A 16,492-nucleotide genomic window follows, 5' to 3' on the forward strand; every position below is an offset into this window, starting at 1 on the left:
TCCTCTGCCTTTCATCTCGTCCCTTCACCTTGGCTTTGGGATCACCTGCTATCTTCTCCTGTGCTCACCTTTGCCAGTTCTGCCCTCCTGTCATTCGAGGTTTCCTCCCTCTGTCTTCTCTTTCCCTGCACCTCCCACCAGCCTGTTCCTGGATGCACGCAGGGACAGATGATAGATGGCAGGGACAGATGGGTGGATATATGTGTGGCACTGGCAGTTTTATAGCTAATGTTCCATTTTCTGGTGCTGGAGTGACCTTTGGTCTCATGGCATCCTTCCTAGTTGCCTCTACCTACAGAGCATGGAAGGTTCTCCATGATCAAGCCTGTCCTGACTCTAGCAGCTCTCACCTTGCAGCCCCACCTCCTGGGTCTGTGCATGTGTGCTGCTCATGCCCTGTTCGTCAGTCTGTGTTCCTTTCATTGATTGATTTATTTTTTTGCGGGGGAGTCGGGGGGGATTTCATGCAGCATAAAGGATCTTAGTTCCCTGACCAGGCCTCCAACCCCGCGCTGCCTGCAGTGGAAGCGCAGAGTTTTAACTCCTGGAATTCCAGGAAGTCCCTCAGCTCCTCTTAGTGTCCTTGCTGCACCTGCATTTTGCTACCCTGTGCCCCTGTGCTCTATCTTTCTGGATATTGGGTCCGACTTTCTCTCCATTATAATTCTCAGTCATCCTTAAAGACTCAGCTCCACCATTATCACCTCCTCTAGAGAACTTCCCTGCCCTGGAACTGCCCACTTCCTCTTCTGCCCCCTGTCTCCCACGTGCTGAATATTTATCAGTCATGCTGCCTAAAACAGGGTATTGTATTTACTTGTTGACATTTGTCTTTCAACTACACAGGGAGCTCCTTGCGGGGAGGGATCATGTTTTATTCATTTTATTTAATTCCTAACTTGTAAAACAGAATTTGACATGCATTCTTATGACCTCAAAAAGAGGCAGGGGGTGGGGGGGGGGTTGTATTTGTATAAATAAATATGAATGTGCTTTTAAACTGTAAATTGACATGCAAAAGTTATTGTCATATCAACATCATCCCAAAGTCATACATGAAACTTGCAGGCAGGTTTTCTATAAACAAATGATTACTTTCTAGAAAAGGTGGAGGTGTTGGAAAAACTGAAAAAGAAGCTTCCCCCAAAGTAAAGACCGATAATCTTACATAGCCATTGTATCAAAGGGCTTGGAATTTGGAAATGCTAACACAAAAACTAGACCAAAAAGAGTAAGCCAAAGAGATGAAATTTTGAAACCTGAGCAAAAGGATTTATGAACAGAACCTTTTCTTCATTTTATTTCTACAATATGACTATCTTCAGGAGAGAGAAATAGTAGAAAAATTAGATGCTGATCTAAATAAATTTTTTTCTTCTTGTGGTTTAACTTCATTTCCATGTTAAACAGTTTGTAATTTTTAAACATTTTAAGCATTATTTTAGAGAGAAAGTGGGGGGTGGTACTAGGTGCAGGGACATTAACTTAATTTTTTCAGGGCATCTTAAATAAAGCGAGCTTCCAAGGACATTGAGTTTGAATTCTGTCCCAGTTCTGGAAACATCCTTTCTCCAGCATCTCTGCTGGACTGTTGTCTAGACCAGACCTTCTCAAACTGTCTGAGAGAGAGAGAGAGAGAGAGAGAGAGAGAGAGAGAGAGAGAGTGTTTCTATCGGCCACACACTGAAATTTTTGTAAAACACTACAAAAAAAAAAAGAATTACTAGAAAAACAAAATAGAAGATATCAAATATGCAAAATATGCAAAAGCCTGAATTTTCATTAGATTCAAAAAACATCATTCTGTCAAAATGCTATAGAAGTCTACACAGGCTTAGTCTCAACATCTGCACTTACCTTGTTGTAGATCAGTAGTAGTTTGCAAACTGATTGCTCTCCCTTTCAGTTCAGTTCAGTTCAGTCACTCAGTCGTGTCCAACTCTTTGCGACCCCATGAATCGCAGCACGCCAGGCCTCCCTGTTCATCACCACCTCTCGGAGTTCACTCAAACTCACGTCCATCAAGTCGGTGATGCCATCCAGCCATCTCATCCTCTGTCATCCCCTTCTCCTCCTGCCCCCATCCCTCCCAGCATCACAGTCTTTTCCAATGAGTCAGCTCTTCGCATCAGGTGGCCAAAGTACTGGAGTTTCAGCTTTAGCATCATTCCTTCCAAAGAAATCCCAGGGCTGATCTCCTTCAGAATGGACTGGTTGGATCTCCTTGCAGTTCAAGGGACTCTCAAGAGTCTTCTCCAACACCACAGTTCAAAAGCATCAATTCTTTGGCACTCAGCTTTCTCCACAGTCCAACTCTCACATCCATACATGACCACTGGAAAAACCATAGCCTTGACTAGATGGACCTTTGTTGGCAAAGTAATGCCTCTGCTTTTGAATATACTATCTAGGTTGGTCATAACTTTTCTTCCAAGTAGTAAGCGTCTTTTAATTTCATGGCTGCAGTCACCATCTGCAGTGATTTTGGAGCCCCCCAAAATAAAGTCTGACACTGTTTCCACTGTTTCCCCATCTATTTCCCATGAAGTGATGGGACCGGATGCCATGATCTTCATTTTCTGAATGTTGAGCTTTAGGCAAACTTTTTCACTCTCCTCTTTCACTTTCATCAAGAGGCTTTTTAGTTCCTCTTCACTTTCTGCCATAAGGGTGGTGTTATCTGCATATCTGAGGTTATTGATATTTCTCCCGGCAATCTTGATTCCAGCTCGTGCTTCTTCCAGCCCAGCGTTTCTCATGATGTACTCTGCATGTAAGTCCCTTTACCACACTTCAAATAGCACTGAGTTCAACTTTACTTGGATATTTTCTATAACAGACATCACAGAAATGAAAAAGTTATCGAGAAGAGGACACACATGTACAAATCTTACAGTGGTGGAACTGTCAATTAGAGAAGAAATACTTTAGGCAAAATTCATAGTGCTATAATAAAACCTTTTTTGAATGGTGTAAAGCTGTTTTTTTGTGTGTGTATCTCTTCCTACCCTCCTCAGCATTGAGTGACTTCTTTGATCCTCTTGGAGAATAATTATTTTCAGTGCAAAAGTTTTAAATTGATCGTTGTTGACTGTAGGGTTACCATACGTGCTGACATCCAGCCAATAAAATTAATAAGCAGCGTGACAGGCTCTAATAAATTTCATTGGTGTCTCCACCCTGTCATTTGAGCACAGAATGAGCTATTATTATCACCGAGCTTCAAACCTCTCATTTTGGCTTCAGATGCTTACAGCTGCTAACGCAGTGCATGCTACAGTAGTTTCCAGTAACTGGTTTGGGGTTAAAGTATCACATTTAAAAGACTTAGTTATGATCAGTGGGGGAACATGTTGTGGCCCTATGGCTTTGATCTCTTTTCTGCAGTGGCCTGTGAAACTTTGGACTCCCTAACAATCTATTTCTCAATGAGTTCAGAAGGCAAGCAGCTTTTAAAATCTAGTTCCTCTACCAAGGACTCTGGGGTTTTGAAACTCTTGCATCTGGAGATGGGCCATCCCCTGTTTGAAGTGGGCCATGGTTCTTTGTCTCTCACCCCAGATGAAATTCTTCATCTCCCTCAACTTGGTCCTTCCTTGACATGAAGAATTTAGTATCAGGTTTCTGCACAATGAGCCAGCTTCACACTTGAAGTGAGGAAAAAGGATTCTTCCTTTTCTCTTTAAACCCCACTGCAGCCGTTCAGGTGAATCTGGCATCCCTGCATCATCTTTGTCCCAGCCTTTATGCTGCTGTTGGGTGTGAGTCATGCCTGCCAATATCTTCCATTTTACTTTTTTAATTTCATACTGATCTGCAACCTTCTGTTTTACCTTCTTAATTTTGCATATGTTGTGTCTTTTTATTTATTTTTTAAGGCTCATTTATTTTTTTTAATATTTTGGCCACTCTGTGCAGTGTGTAGGATTCTAGTTCCCCAACCAGGGATGGAACCTTCACCGCCCCTACATTGGTGACACAAAGTCTTAACCACTGGACCACCTGATGTGCCCTTTTAAAATGTTAATCAAAGTATTAAGAAGCTATCAAATATAAGCATTCAATGCTATTAGCTATTAGCATCCTGTCTCTTTGGACCACATGTAACTTTATGGAAATGTCAAGAAACACACGTATTTGTTTTTCTGAGGACACCTCACTTTGATTCATACTTGCTCAAAATGCCCTCTTCCTTCAACTCTAGCCTTCTTTACAATTATTTATTTGGGCATTATCTCTGGAGCCTGTACAGGTACTGAAGCTCCCTATAATCGTTCCAGTCATAAAAGTAAGGAGGTCGGGTCTTGCTCTTGTGGGTTTTTAATGGCAATTACACACTTAAACCTTGTGAGGCTAATTTCTTATTGAGATGACCGCTTTCTGAAGAAGAAAAGATGTCACCATCAAGCTTGTTAAAACATAAAAGACTTATGAACATCAGTTCCTGCGTGACCATGATTTTAAGAACCAGAATGGTTAGTTGTCTGACGCAGCCTGTGAGCCGTGCTAGGGAGACAGTTCCTGGTGAAGCCCTGCCTGGCTTTCATTTGAGGAGCACCAGAGGGTGGCTGTGGCTTATTAAAAGACGAAAGCAACAATTATCTGACTCTTCTCACATTTCAGCTTCTCCTTTCACTACTTGCGCCTAAATATTTGTGAGTTTGTGACTGGCCATTGGAATGCAGTCCAGGGCTGGGATTTTCAGGGTCTGGCTGACTCTCCCCCCCCCTGCCGAGACTTCCCCAGGAGCTGCAGAGCTCCGGGTGACGTCTGGTGGAGAACCATCCTGCATTGTTCAGGGTGGGGGACTATTTATTTTTGATTTTACGTTATTTCAGCTGTTTTCACTTTTTTCTTTATTGTTTTCTTGCCTCCTACAGAGTTCTCTTTTCAAGTCTGGCTGGGACAAGGGGGACACTCAGGGACTCAGCACACAGCATGCAGAACAGTTTTCCCCTCTCTCAGCAGTTCAGATAGCTTCTAAGCCACATCCATTTAACCCGCTGTGGGCCTGAGCCCACGCCACGTTAGCTCAGTTGGGAGTTGTTGCCGTGTTAAAATGGATAAAAATCATTTCAGTGCAGTCCATAGCTCCTTAACATGGTCTATTAGATAGTATGAGTGAATTATATGTTTATTTTAAAAAACATATAATGTTTAGAAACCACTTTTTAAACTAGCATTTGAGGATGCATTTAGTTCTGTAGTTTCACAACAGCTTTCTGACTTAAAAAGGTGATGTTTAAAACAAATTCTTGGCATTTCACAATTTTATTCCTGACTTCCCACTGTATGAATTTTGTGGTCTCTTTTTATCATATATGAATAAATCAGTTGAGGGACAGCAGGCAATGTTGTTATGCCAGAAGTCTGACTTTATTGGTAACCATGGTTATTATGTTATCCATCTAGGGACGAGCTAATACATTTTAGGTGTAGATATGTTAATATAGGGCTTCCCTGGCGGCTCAGACAATAAAGACTCTGCCTGCAATGCAGGAGACCTGGGTTCGATCCCTAGGTCAGGAAGATCCCCTGGAGGAGGGCATGGCAGCCCACTCCAGTCTTCTTGCCTGGAGAATTCCATGGACAGAGGAGCCTGGCGGGCTACAGTCCATGGGGCTCACAAAGAGTCAGACACTACTGAGTGTGCGCGCACACACACACGTGCGCATTTTAATGTACGTACACCCTTTCTCCTTGCTCAAACTCCTGCTCTATAAATAGGGAAATATTATCATTATTAATAAAAGAGATTCTGTATTCTCATCGTAGAGTTAATGAGCACATTAGCATAATAATTACTTGAAACGGATATGAAAGATTCATCACACATAACTAAAGATGCCTTGGAAAAGAACAGGAGTGTTTATGACATCTTTCTTGTTGATTTCACAGGATTACCTTGACTGTATCAGGGACCAAACAAAACTTCCTCTGGGGACAGATGAAAGATCAGCCCTTTTTGGAAACATACAGGATATCTACCACTTTAATAGGTAAGTTAATACTCAGAAGATTGTTCTCACATAAGAACATTATGAGTTTTTCTCAAATGAATGTGGCCTCAGAAAACTTATCAGAAATCCCTGATTCCTTCATCAGTCTGTGAGCTATCATGCCATGAAGTTTTCTACTTAGAAACATCCTTGTTTGTGTATAAGTCTCAGATTAATTCAGAATCCCATCCCATTCTATCCTCCTGTCTCGGAGAAGAAACCTATTCGCCGTGACAGAACAGAGGCATCTTGGTTCCACAATGCAGGGTGATCAGGGCATCCAAAAATATATGCTGCCTCAGTCCCCAGTATCTCCACTCCCACCGGACTTTCTAAAAATTTTTCTCTGCCTAAGGAGTAGGCAAGAGAGTAAACACACGATAAATACTTTAATCATAACAGATATTAATACAAATTAATAATTAAAATTTATAGTACTTAATTTAATTCAGGCATCTATTGAGTATCTACTGTGTAGCAGGCACGGGGCTTAGAAAAGTACCATAGGAAACAAGACAGACAGGGAGCTGAAGGGGATGGAGTGAGCTTATCGGTTATTATATTCTTAGTACCTCTTGAAAGACCAGATAAAGAGCAGGTAAAGAGCACAGACTCTGGTTTCCAACATATCTGGGTTTGCATGCCAACTGGGTCATGCCTATATTCTTTGGGGAATTTTAGATAGGATACAGATGGTCCCCGACTTACAGTGTTACAACTTGTGATTTTTTTTTTTTTTTTACTTTACATTGGTGCAAAAACAAGATCTGTTTAGTAGAAACTGTATTTCAAATTTTGAATTTTTATTTCCCCCACCCCTCCCCAGGTAGTGAGCTACAGCTCTCAGGCAGACACACTATCACAGTGGTAAACAGTCACTCTGTTTTCACTTTTAGTACAGTATTCAACACATTGCATGAGACAGTCAACATTTTATTACCAAAGAGGCTCTGTGTTGGATAGTTTTGCCCAGCTGGAGGCTAATGTAAGTGTTCTGAACACATTTAAGGTAGGTGAGGTGAGGCTCTTGTGTTCAGTTGATCAAGTGTATTTTTAAAGCATCTTTAAATTTGTTATTTATTTTGGATTGGCTGCTTCTTCATTGCTGCTTGCAGGCTTTTTCTAGTTGCAGGGACTTCTCTTGATGCTGAGCACAGCCTCTAGAGCATGGCTTGGTTGTTGTGGCACACAGGCTTAGCTTCCCCGTGGCATGTGAAATCTTCCCAGACCAGGAATCAAAGCTGTGTCCCTGAAATTGGCAGGCGGATTCTTAACCACTGGACCACCAGGGAAATCATTAATGCATTTGAGTTGGGACATTTTCAACGTATAGTGGGTGTATTGGGACATAATGCCCTTCCTCATTTCAAGTCTTGCTCACATCTTCCCATCTCTCTAAGGTTCATTGCTTCATTGTGTGCTAAGTCGCTTCAGTCGTGTCTGAGTCTGTGCGACTCCATGGACTATAGCCCCCAGGCTCCTCTGGCCATGGGAGTTCTCCAGGCAAGAATACTGGAGTGGGTTGCCATGCCCTCCTTCAGGGGATCTTCCCAACCTAGGGATCAAACCTGTATCTCTTGTGTCCCCTGCATTGGCAGGCAGATTCTTTGCCACTGGTACCACCTGGGAAGTGCAGAGTTACAGTAAAACCTCCTTAGAGAGTTCTATAATGCCCCATCACGAGGTCACTCAACCGGAGTATAAATTATAATACTGAAGTTAGTATATGTGAGGTCCTTAAGGGTAGGATCCACATCTCCTTGGCTTTCCTTAATATCCATGTGGATCCCAAACACCTAGCCCAAGCCTGGCCTCTGGGAGACATGTTTAAATTATCAACCTATCCCTTAATTTTGAAAGCCTGGGATATGAAAAAAGCCAATGTTGCAACATCTCTTTCGTTGGACTCAGTAGACTTTGAAAACCAATTTGTAGGTTCCAAGACAGTGGTTCTAAACCCCGGCTACACATTGGAATCCCCTGGGAAGGATTGTGCTTTGTTTTTAATATGATGACTTCTGCCCCCAAAAGTTCTAATTAATGGGTCTGTGGTGGGACCAGGGCATCAAGATTTTTTAAAAGGTCTTCAGATGCCGGGAAAGATTGAAGACAAAAGGAGAAGGCGGCAACAGAGGATGAGATAGTTAGATAGCATCACCAACTCAATGGACATGAATTTGAGGAAACTGTGGGAGACAGTGGAGGACAGAGGAGCCAGGCATGCTACTGGAGTCCATGGGGTCACAAAGAGTTGGACAAGATTTAGCAGCTGAACAACAACAAGAGATGTGCAGCCATGGTTGAGAGCCACTGTCTAGATAAAATAAATACGGTAATAAGAAAATAGAAGAATGGCATTAGAAAATGGAATTAGGGGATTTGGAATCTGCATGTGCATTAGTAACGTGCTGATGTTGGAGCAGGCTTCATTTAGCAGCTCTGAGGGTAATAGTCCGAGGAACCGTGAGTGGTTTCTCCACGCAGAGCTCCCTGATGGTACAGTAACCCGGGAAGAGGAATCAGGCCTAGCGTTGGGAGGCCCTGGCCTCAGCTTTCTGGTGGTTTGGCTGTGTGTCGACTATAATGACTGTTTATCTAGTGCTTGTCCATGCTAGAGGCCATAGAGCTTTATGTGCATTATTGCTTTATGTAAGTCTGGGCTTCTCTGACTCCAAGCCCCAGGCATTTAGCCACATTCCCTCCTGCCAGAACAGAGCCCTGCTTTTCAGGTCTTGATTTGTGGCATTGTGGCACAGTTCAGGCAGGCAGGGTTTTCTACTCCTTGGAGTTTAAACCTTCCTGTGTCTCCTAATTTAAAGGAAGATAAGACAGTAGTAGTCCCCAGTGTCAACAAGAAGGGACCTCAGCTGCAAAAGATGGAAGACAGGTCTTTATGTTAGGTAGGTAGAATAGGGAAAAGGAGTCCAAAATGGAGGTGGCTAAAAGACAAGGAAGGGAAAAGCCCACGAAAATAGAACAAAAGGAGGTCCGAGGACCAGAGTGAAGACTTCAGGTAGAACAAACAGCTCTCCTGGCTAAGCCCAATTTGCACAGGGCAGGCCCAGGTGGAGGAAAAAAACACATACAAAGAGGAGCCAAAGCGCTCTCTCTCTTTCTCTCCCACATGCGTGCGCTCTTTCTCTCTCTCTCCCTCTCTCTCTCTCTCCTCCCCCACGCGCTCCTCCACTCTCTTCCCTTCAAGTCTTTGGGTTGGCATGCCCTCACGCTTCGAGGATGAATTCTCCTGCTGTCTTCTAAATAAGATAGAGCTGTGACACTGATTTGCCTAAGAGCTATGACACGGTTTGTCCAAGACCCGAGAGCTGTGATGCACCGAGGGCTTTAATGTCCGTTGCTCCAAATCTTTGTTGCGATGAGACAAAGAACCGAGGAACATACACTCGCGTGACATTTATATGCCTGAACTATTCTCTGTGCTTCTCTCTTTGGTGTTTGCTGAACAAGGAAATCAGACGTGACTAACGTAAACCTGAGGCAGGGTGATGATGACAGGTGAGCCATCAGAGGTGGCACGATTCTAGCTGCTGGTGCTCATGCCCGTCCCTTTGGTAGATCACGTTTGTAAATCTCCTGCACACACATTGTCTCCTTTCATCCTCTCAGCAGCCCTGAGGCAGATAAGATGCAAAATGTATACACATTGTTTGGACAGAGGAAACTGTAGAAAGCCCTTTGCTCAGGGACATAGAGCCAGAAAACCAACCTAGCCTATTTCGAGTTTTTTATTTTGTTTATTTTTAACTTTTTATTTTATACTGGAGTATAGTTGATTAACAATGTTGTGTTAGTTTCAGGTGTAAAACAAAGTGATTCAGTTTTGTATGTATATATATGTATATACATATATATATATTTATATACACACACATATGAATCTGTTCTTTTTCAAATTCTTTCCCCAGTTAGATTGTTACAGTATATTAAGCAGAGTTCCCAGTACTATACAGTAGATCCATGTTGGTTATCCATTTTAAATATAGCGGCCTGTACATGTCAATCCCAAACTGCCCAAATGCCCCTTCAGTTCAGTTCAGTTGAGTCACTCAGTTGTGTCCGACTCTTTGCGACCCCATGAATCGCAGCACACCAGGCTTCCCTGTCCATCACCAACTCCCGGAGTTCACTCAGACTCACGTCCATCGAGTCGGTGATGCCACCCAGCCATCTCATTCTCTGTCGTCCCCTTCTCCTCCTGCCCCCAATCCCTCCCAGCATCAGGGTCTTTTCCAATGAGTCAGCTCTTCGCATGAGAAGGCCAAAGTACTGCAGTTTCACACTCTAGTAAACATCAGTTTGTTCTCTAAGTCTGTGAGTCTGTTTCTGTTTTATAAATCAGTTCATTTGTTTCATTTGTTTTAGATCCCACTTATTCTGTGGATAAGTGGTATCATATGACATGTTCCTATCTCTATCTGACTTAATTCACTCAGGATGATAATCTCTGGGTTCCTCCATGTTGCTTCAAATGGCCTTATTTTATTCCTTTTAATGACTGAGTAATATTCCATAGTATATATGCACCACATCTTCTATTGATGGAAGTCTATTTTAAACACCTGGTTTTGTTGACTCTCAACTAATATTTCTTTTTTTTTATTTCCAAGAATATTTTTCTGTTTAATTTTTACAGTTAATTGTCTGTATTATATTGTCCCTATTTACTTTTCTTTCCTTTCTCTTAACTCTGGACTAAATTTAGAGCTTAAATGTCTTTACTATTATATTTCATTAAATAACAGATGTGACCTTTTATGTTAATGCCTCTTATGAACCCTCTCTTCTATACCCTACATCAGTTGATTTCAAAGATACAACTATCTGGCAAAATGATTTTAAAGTTTTTACTAGTTCAGGTACAGATTTCTCAATATAATATAATACTATTGAACCCAACTCAGCAAGATTTAAATCTCTAAAACTAAAGAAGGCAAAAAGAAAATGGTTTTATGCTGTACTGAAAATTTTTCTCTGGTGGCTCAGACAGGAAAGAATCTGCCTGCAATCCAGGAGACCTGGGTTGGGAAAATCCCCTGGAGAAGAAAATGGCTGCCCACTCCAGTGTTCTTGCCTGGAGAATCCCATGGACAGATAAGCCTGGCGAGCTACAGTCCACGGGGTCCCAGAGAGTCGAACATGACTGAGCAACTAACACTTTAGAAAATTTTAGCTGATTAGATTGTTTTTCAGGAAGAATTTACAAAATACGGGAAAGCATATGATAAACACTTATGAAGCACCCCTATTCCATCAGGGTCTTCCTTTATGCCATATTTGCTTTAGAAATGCTTGAAAGTGTAAAGCTTTTACCAGTAATGCTGAGCCCCCAATATGCCCCTCTGATTTGCCTTCCACGCTGTGGAGAATGGCACAGTGATGTGCTGGTGTGCCAGCTCTCCAGGGTGAGGACAAGAGAGAAGGGATCTGAGATTTGTGTCTGCCAATGTCTATGGTATAAACACACCTACAGCAGATTTCAGGCTACTAAGAAGACCTTACTGAACAGGGAATTAGGAAGAGATGTACAGAATTGGCTCAGAAAAGCCAGTATAATCTGGCTCAAAATACCACCATCACTGTAACTACCATCCAAGACTTGGTGTTTCACCCCCAAGTATAATCTTTTGTTGCCACGAATCCAAGTATATACACATAGTGTGCTTTAACTTACTTCAAACACAGCATGCTTGTCTCAGTCTTCTATAAGTTTTTTTCACACCATGGTGCTTTTGAGATTGATAGTTCTACTTTGCTTACTTTAACTGAATGTAATATTCCATTATGGGCTGTATTACCTTGCATTTTGCTGATTGCAATAAGACTAAGCCTCTTCTCTGGTTTTTTGGCCACTTTGATTTCTTCTCTGAATTTCTGGCTCCTACTCATTGTCCAGTTTTCTGTCAAGATGTTTCTTTTTCTTATGATTGTTTAGGAGTGCTTGATGAGTCTGTCTGGAGATCTTTATGGATTATGCAAATTGTAGTCCTCTGTTAGTATGAGATTTGTCTTTTAATTATGGCTTCTTTGAAAAGAAGTTATAAAATTCATGATTTTAACTACTCTAAGTAAATGTAATTTTTATAGGATGAGAATTTTGTGTCTGTTTAAAAACTTATCTCTCTAACAAGTATGCTCAGTTCATAAATATGCTCTATATTTTTTCCTAAAAGTCTTTCCTAAAAGCAAAAATTTTTGCTTTTCACTCACATCTCTAATCTAAAATTGATAGAAATGTGGTATGTGATAGGAAATCGAAATCCTTATTTTCAGGGAATTCCCCCAAAGTCCACTGGATTAGGACTGTGTGCTTTCACTGCTGAGGGTATGTTTTGTCTACGGTCATACCACCCTGAACATGCCCAGTCTCATCTGGGTGTGTTTTCAATCCCTGGTTGGGGAACTTATTAACATAAGATATGCGAGCCATGCAGTGCAGCCAAAAAAGAAAAGAAAAAAAAAAAAAAAACCCTCTTTTCATATAACCAGCCCATAGTCCCGTCACCACAGACTGAAAAATACATCTTTTCTGTGCTGATTTGTAGTTCTGCATTTCTCCGAGGTGAAGAGTACCTGTATGGATGCTTCTGTTTCTGGGCTCTGTTGTGCTGTGTTGGTCTCTTTGTCCATCCTTACCCCATACCACATCACCTTAATTATTAAACCCCTGTTGCTCTTCTTCTACAGTGACTTAGGATTTCTTAACTCTTTGCACTGTCAAGTGATTTTTTCATTTCTTTTGGCTTTAGTTTGTCAAGTTGCATGAAGGGAGCTCTCTTTGGAATTTTATTGGAATTTGATTTAATTTTCAGATTAATTTCAGCAGCAGTGATATCTTTATAATAGTGGGTCATCCAACCCAATGATATCTCATTAATCAAGCTTTTTAAAAATACCCTATAATAACATTTTATAATTTCTCCATCACATTCATACATGTCACTTTTAAACACTTATTCTTTTTAATGTTATTTTTGACTAGAATATTTTCCTATTTTTTAATTCACCGTTATTGTCATGTAAGAATGCTTTCAATTTTTATATGTTGACACTATATTCAACCAACTTTTTAAACTGTCCCATCAGTTCTAATTGTTTATAGACCCTTTTAGGTTTTCTATGTAGACAATGGTATTTGAAAACGAGAATTTTTTGCTTTCCTTTACAGTTCTTCTGCCCCTTATATATATATATATTTTTTTTTTCCTTGTCTTACTGCTTGCAGTAAGTCTTCTCAAACAGTGCTAATTAGATTCTTGCATTCTTCTTTCTGACATTAGCAGGAATTCTTTAACAGTTTCACCATTAATTATGATGTTTGTTCTGAGATTTAGACACTTCTATTTTGCTGAGATTTTAGTGTGAATGAATATTGACTTTTATTGAATGTGTAATCATCCTTTAAGAAAATTAGTATATGATTTTTCTCCTATTCATAACATGGCAAATTATATTAATAGGCCTTCTGATTTGAATCATATGTATACTACTAGAATAATCTCTGGATTTCCCAGGTGGCAGTAGTGGTAATGAACCTGCCTGCCAGTCCAGGAGACATAAGAGATGTGGGTTCAATCCCTGGGTTGGGAAGATCCCCTGGAGAAGGGAATGGCAACCCACTCCAGTATTCTTACTTGGAGAATCCCATGGACAGAGGATCCTGGCAGGCTGCAGTCCGTGGGGTTACAAAGAGTTGGACACAACTGAAGCAACTGAGCCATATAGCACCAAGTGACTTAGCACACGTGCACTCGTAAGCCCTGCCTGGCCATGATGTTTCATATATTTGTGCACAATGAGTTTAATCTGTGTTTTTTAAAGAACTTTTTCATGCATGTTCATAAATGACAGTAATGTATAATTTATTTCCTTGTAATGTCTTTGTTCAGTTTTGGCATATTACTAGATTCAAATTGTTATCTCATGAAATCTTCCAACATGAACTGTTTTGAAATACAATTGAGATTTCATTTTTGTTGTCTTTTTTCTAGCCAAATCTTTCTCTCATAATCCCTATGATAGCCTAGAAATTTAAGACTCTGTTTTGGTGTCTGGAAGAAATTCCCAAATGGTCAGGAAACTAGCTCAGGCCAAAGAAACCACTTTCCCCAGTTTAACTTGTTACCTAAACTTCCAAAACTTTTTTTTTTCTCAACTGCATGTTAAAGAGATGTCATTTGTTTTTACACAGTGTCCCTCTCTTGAAATACAGAAGAGTTATCTAGACTGTAATTTGAATCTTTGAGGAAGTAGAGACCATTTCTCTGCGTCAGAATTTTATTTTTAAATTATTTTTTAGCAAGTTACTATCATCTGAGCTCTCTTCTTTCCTTAAAAGATGAGAGGAGAATTTTCCTATTGCCTTCAACTCTCTCTCTCTTTTTAAATTTAATTATTTGACTACAGTGCGTTACTGTGTGCAGACTTTCCCTAGCTGCGGCGAGTAGGGGACTACTCTTTACTTGCAGTGCATGGGTTCCTCTTTGTGGCGACTTCTCTTGTTGCAGAGCCTGGGCTCTTGAGTGTGTGGGCTTCAGTAGCTGTGGTACATGAGCTTAGTTGCCCTGCAGCATATGGGATCTTCCCAGACCGGGATCTTCCCGAGATCAAACCTGTGTCCCTGCATGGCAGGTGGATTATTAACTACTGGACCACCAGGAAAGTACTACCCTTTCTTTTTATTTGGTATACCTAAACCCACTCCAGTGTTCTTGCCTAGAGAATCCCAGGGACGGGGGAGCCTGGTGGGCTGCCGTCTATGGGGTCACACAGAGTCGGACACGACTGAGGTGACTTAGCAGCATATTGAGTCACTGTTGCATGTCAGACACTAGGCTAAATCTATTAGTCTAGAGGTGAATGACATTGTTGTGTAGCAGAGGCAGTAAGTCATACACCCAAGGAATGAACAAAACTTTACTTCAAGAACTCTGAGGAGCAAGGAATTGATTTTATCTGAGGGATCAGTGAAAGCATCCCAGATCAAGTAACTTACGTCTTAAGAAAATATTTATTTGGGTCATGCTTCTTTTCTCCTTTGAAATGTTGTTTAGAAAGCAAATCATGGGGTCAGTTCAGTTCAGTTCAGTCACTCAGTCGTGTCTGACTCTTTGTGACCCAATGGACTGTAACACCTCAGGCCTCCCTGTCCATCTCCAACTCTCAGAGCTTACTCAAACTCATGTCCATTGAGTCAGTGATGCAATTCAACTGTCTCATCTCTGTCATCCCCTTCTCCTCCCACCCTCAGTCTTTCCCAGCATCAGGGTCGGTTCCAATGAGTCTGCTCTTCGCATTAGGTGGCCAGAGTATTGGAGCTTCAGCATCAGTCCTTCCAATGAATATTCAGGGCTGATCTCCTTTAGGATGGACTGGTTGGATCTCCTTGCAGTCCAAGGGACTCTTAAAAGTCTTCTCTAACACCACAGTTCAAAAACAACAAATCTTCAGCACTCAGACTTCTTTATAGTCCAACTCTTACATCCATGCATGACCACTGGAAAAATCATAGCTTTGACTAGACAGACTTTGGTTGGCAAAATCACGTCTCTGCTTCTTAATATGCTGTCTGGGTTGATCATAACTTTTCTTCCAAGGATCAAACATCTTTTAATTTCATGGCAGAAGTCACCATCTACAGTGATTTTGGAGCCCCGAAAATAAAGTTTGTTACTGTTTCCATTGTTTCCCCATCTGTTTGCCATGAAGTGATAGGACCAGATGCTGTGATCTTAGTTTTCTGAATGTTGAGTTTTAAGCCAGCTTTTTAATTCTCCTCTTTCACTTTCATCAAGAGGCTCTATAGTTCTTCACTTTCTGCCATAAGGGTGCTGTCTTCTGCATATCCGAGGTTATTGATATTTCTCCCAGCAATCTTGCTTCCAGTTTGTGCTTCCTTCAGCCCAGCATTTCTCATGATGTACTCTGCATATAAGTTAAATAATCAGGGTGACAATATACAGCCTTGATGTACTCCTTTCCTGATTTGGAACCAGTCTGTTGTTCCACGTCCAGTTCTAACTGTTGCTTCTTGACCTGCATACAGATTTCTCGGGAGGCAGATCAGGTGGTCTTGTATTCCCATCTCTTTCAGAATTTTCCGCAGTTTATTGTGATCCACACAGTCAAAGGCTTTGCCATAGTCAATAAGGCAGAAGTATATGTTCTTTGGGAACCCTTTGTGTTTTCCTATGAGCCAAAGAATGTTGGCAATTTGATCTCTGGTTCCTCTGCCTTTTCTAAATCCAGCTTGAACATTCCAAATCACGAGATACATACAACAATAAGTCAGAGCAAGGTGGGAGCAGTTATCTTTTATGTTAATGTATTTTCATACCATCAAAATGTCTTCAACTATTGCCCAGTGGTAGTAATATATTTTTACCCATAGACTTTTTTTAAGTAGACTTTTCAAGACCAGTGTTAGCATATCAGTGAATTTAATGGAGTGTTTGATACTATCAACCTCACTCCATTTC

General features: G+C 41.1%; 1 protein-coding gene across 2 annotated transcripts in view; it reads left to right on the plus strand.

The window, feature by feature from the left end:
• PLEKHG1 (pleckstrin homology and RhoGEF domain containing G1) overlaps positions 1-16,492 on the plus strand; it is a 253,999-nt gene that overhangs the window by 174,513 nt on the left and 62,994 nt on the right. For both annotated transcript variants that reach the window (XM_069599309.1, XM_069599310.1), the window contains one exon: positions 5,899-5,999. In XM_069599309.1, coding sequence (XP_069455410.1) covers positions 5,899-5,999 — 101 coding nt within the window. The remainder of the gene's footprint in view (positions 1-5,898; positions 6,000-16,492) is intronic.

Source organism: Ovis canadensis, chromosome 8 (assembly GCF_042477335.2).
Source record: "Ovis canadensis isolate MfBH-ARS-UI-01 breed Bighorn chromosome 8, ARS-UI_OviCan_v2, whole genome shotgun sequence".
In the NCBI taxonomy this organism is placed as follows: Eukaryota; Metazoa; Chordata; class Mammalia; order Artiodactyla; family Bovidae; genus Ovis; species Ovis canadensis.